Genomic DNA, 2,777 nt, shown 5'->3' with positions numbered 1-2,777 from the left:
ACTGGGTCTCATGGCCTCCCCTTGCCCAGCCGAGAGCCTGGCAGGGGTTGGACCATAGTCCTGCCCTTGGCATTGCCCATCCCCACATCACAGTGCCCCGGGAAGAGCCCTGAGCAATGGGTGAGGGACAGGACCTGATTTCCCAGGGCCTGGGGGTCAGGCCATGGCCCTTCGACCTTACATAACACACCCACGTTTGATCGATATTTGTTACAACCTGACATGGCCTTTGTTTACCGATATTCTCTGCCTCAAGTTTTCTTGTCTAATTAGACAATGGGGAGGCTTTGTCAGTAACGGTCCTCACTGGGACCCATTAACAATGTAAGAATCTTTGGAGTTTGCATCTGACTTGGACTTCTTGACAGGCAACTTCATCATCCAATCCCTGTCAGAGTTCATGGACTTGGTACAAAAGCCACGCGAGGGGTCATTAAATTGCCAAGGGGTGATCCTATGCTGTGATGCTGGGCCGGGCTGCTGGGCTGGAGGGAGCTGAGGGCAAGTGGTCAGCGCTGCAGAGAGCCAGCTCTGCCCAGGAGCAGCTCCTCTGCAAAGCGCAGCAGGGCTGAGGGCACTGCCTGCAGGCACCGAGGGCAGAGGAGCCGGGCACAGAGAGGGCAGAGGCAGACGGCACTGGCAGGGTGCTGAGAGCTCACTGCAGGAGAAATCTTCCCAGCAGGTAACATGGTAAGTGAACTCTTGTTTTGCTGGGTGGGCAGGGGGAGGTGGCATTTTATTCCTCCTTTCTAGAGAAAGTGCTAAGGCAGCTGTTTCATTAGCACATCTTTAATTGTCTCCTGAGCCCCTGCAGAGGCAGAGCTGCCCCTGGGCAGGGCCCTGCTGCCAGGAGGGGTCTGCAGGGCAGAGCTGAGCACCCAGCGGGTGGGATGGGGGCTGTGAGCACTGACAGGGAGGAGACGTGGGGACAGAGAAGCAGCTCCTGGCTGGGACAGCTCCAGGCACCAGAGACATGGGCAGGGAGTCAGAGGGAGCTGCTGCTGGAAACACCTTGGGGGCAGGAATTCAGGCACCCCCTGCCATCCCCTGCAGTGCAGACACCCACTCCAGAGGAGCCCCCTGGTCTCCTCTCCCAGCCAGCAGAGCCCCACCCGCTGTCCCTGTGCTGCCTCCTCCCAGCAGCACTGGGGCATTTCCCCACCTTTCCCCGTGGGCCTCTGCTCCCCGCGTTGGGATCACCGGACGTTCGGGGATGGGCGGGGGTTCAGCTGGGAGCAAGACCTGCGGGCACTGCCATGCAGATGTTTCCCTGGGAGTGAAATGTCCGAGTGCCCTCGCCATCTGCAGGCTCCGGGGGACACAAAGGAGCCAGTTCCCCCCTCAGGACACCCCATCTTTAGGGCACTGGACTCTTTCCCAGTGGGGTCCTGCTGGGCTGCAGCCTGTCCTCCAGAAGGGCACAGCTCTCCCCGGGCAGCTCTGTGTTCTCCAGCAGCCCCGTGAGGAACTGGATGGAGAGAAATGAGAAATCTGTCCCGACTGATTGATGCTTTTTCCTCTGTGAACAGGCCCTCGTGCCGTGAGGGAGCAAATGTCCAACGGCAGCTCCACCACCGAGTTCCTCCTCCTGGCATTCGCAGACAGACGGGAGCTGCAGCTCCTGCACTTCTGGCTCTTCCTGGGCATCTCCCTGGCTGCCCTCCTGGGCAACGGCCTCATCATCACCGCCATCGCCTGTGACCACCGCCTGCACACACCCATGTACTTCTTCCTCCTCAACCTCTCCCTCCTCGACCTGGGCTCCCTCTCCACCACTCTCCCCAAAGCCATGGCCAACTCCCTCTGGGACAACAGGCACATCTCCTACTTGGGGTGTGCTGCACAGCTCTTCTTCTTTCTGTTCTTGATCTCAGCAGAGTTTTCTCTCCTCACCATCATGTCCTACGACCGCTACGTTGCCATCTGCAAACCCCTGCACTACGGGACCCTCCTGGGCAGCAGAGCTTGTGTCCACATGGCAGCAGCTGCCTGGGGCACTGGGTTCCTCACTGCTGTGCTGCACACGGCCAACACATTTTCAATGCCACTGTGCCAAGGCAATGCTGTGAACCAGAGCTTTTGTGAAGTTCCCCAGATCCTCAAGCTCTCCTGTTCAGAATCAGACTACTTCAGGGAAGTTGGGCTTATCACTGTCAGTGCCTTTTTTGATCTTGTTTGTTTTGTGTTCATTGTGGTGTCCTATGTGCAGATCTTCAGGGCCGTGCTGAGGATCCCCTCTGAGCAGGGACGGCACAAAGCCTTTTCCACGTGCCTCCCTCACCTGGCCGTGGTCTCCCTCTTTATCAGCACTGTCATGTTTGCCTACCTGAAGCCCCCCTCCCTCTCCTCCCCAACCCTGGACCTGGTGGTGTCATTTCTGTACTCAGTGGTTTCTCCAACTTTGAACCCCCTCATCTACAGCTTGAGGAACAGGGAGATCAAGGATGCCCTGAGGAAACTGGTTGGACGTGTTTCAGCAGCTGTAGACTGTCCACCTTTCTATTCAAATGACTCACAGTGCATGTCATGACAGGCCAAGCACAGTTTTCCTTCTTTATATATTATTTATTCTTTTTTCCATTTGTGAACATCTGGCCTACAAAGAAGTTCCATTATTCTTCCCCTCTTACATCAGTATCCACCCATCTTGTGTTACTGCTCATCACTTTTTAAAGCAGGAGCCAGCCACTGTGAACTTAAGCAAAATAAATGCACCCAGGACTTCTTAGTCTTACACCCATCCTTACCCGGGCAGGAAGAAACAGGGAATGAGAACG

At 56.4% G+C, this 2,777-nt stretch overlaps 1 protein-coding gene across 1 annotated transcript; it reads left to right on the top strand.

Annotated features, from left to right (window-relative positions):
• Positions 1-1,552: 1,552 nt before the first annotated feature.
• LOC141955486 (olfactory receptor 14A16-like) lies at positions 1,553-2,530 on the top strand. The gene has a single exon (XM_074895232.1). It carries the CDS (start codon positions 1,553-1,555, stop codon positions 2,528-2,530), a length of 978 nt encoding a protein of 325 aa, XP_074751333.1.
• Positions 2,531-2,777: the final 247 nt, after the last annotated feature.

Source organism: Athene noctua, unplaced genomic scaffold (genome assembly GCF_965140245.1).
Source record: "Athene noctua unplaced genomic scaffold, bAthNoc1.hap1.1 HAP1_HAP1_scaffold_269, whole genome shotgun sequence".
Lineage (NCBI taxonomy): Eukaryota > Metazoa > Chordata > Aves > Strigiformes > Strigidae > Athene > Athene noctua.
The sequence above is the reverse complement of the archived record's forward strand: the minus strand, read 5'-3'. Positions and strand labels throughout refer to the sequence as shown.

Bases quoted from the DNA above. Each gene is read 5' to 3' on its own strand.
- LOC141955486 (XM_074895232.1), top strand. From the start codon at position 1,553: ATGTCCAACGGCAGCTCCACCACCGAGTTCCTCCTCCTGGCATTCGCA.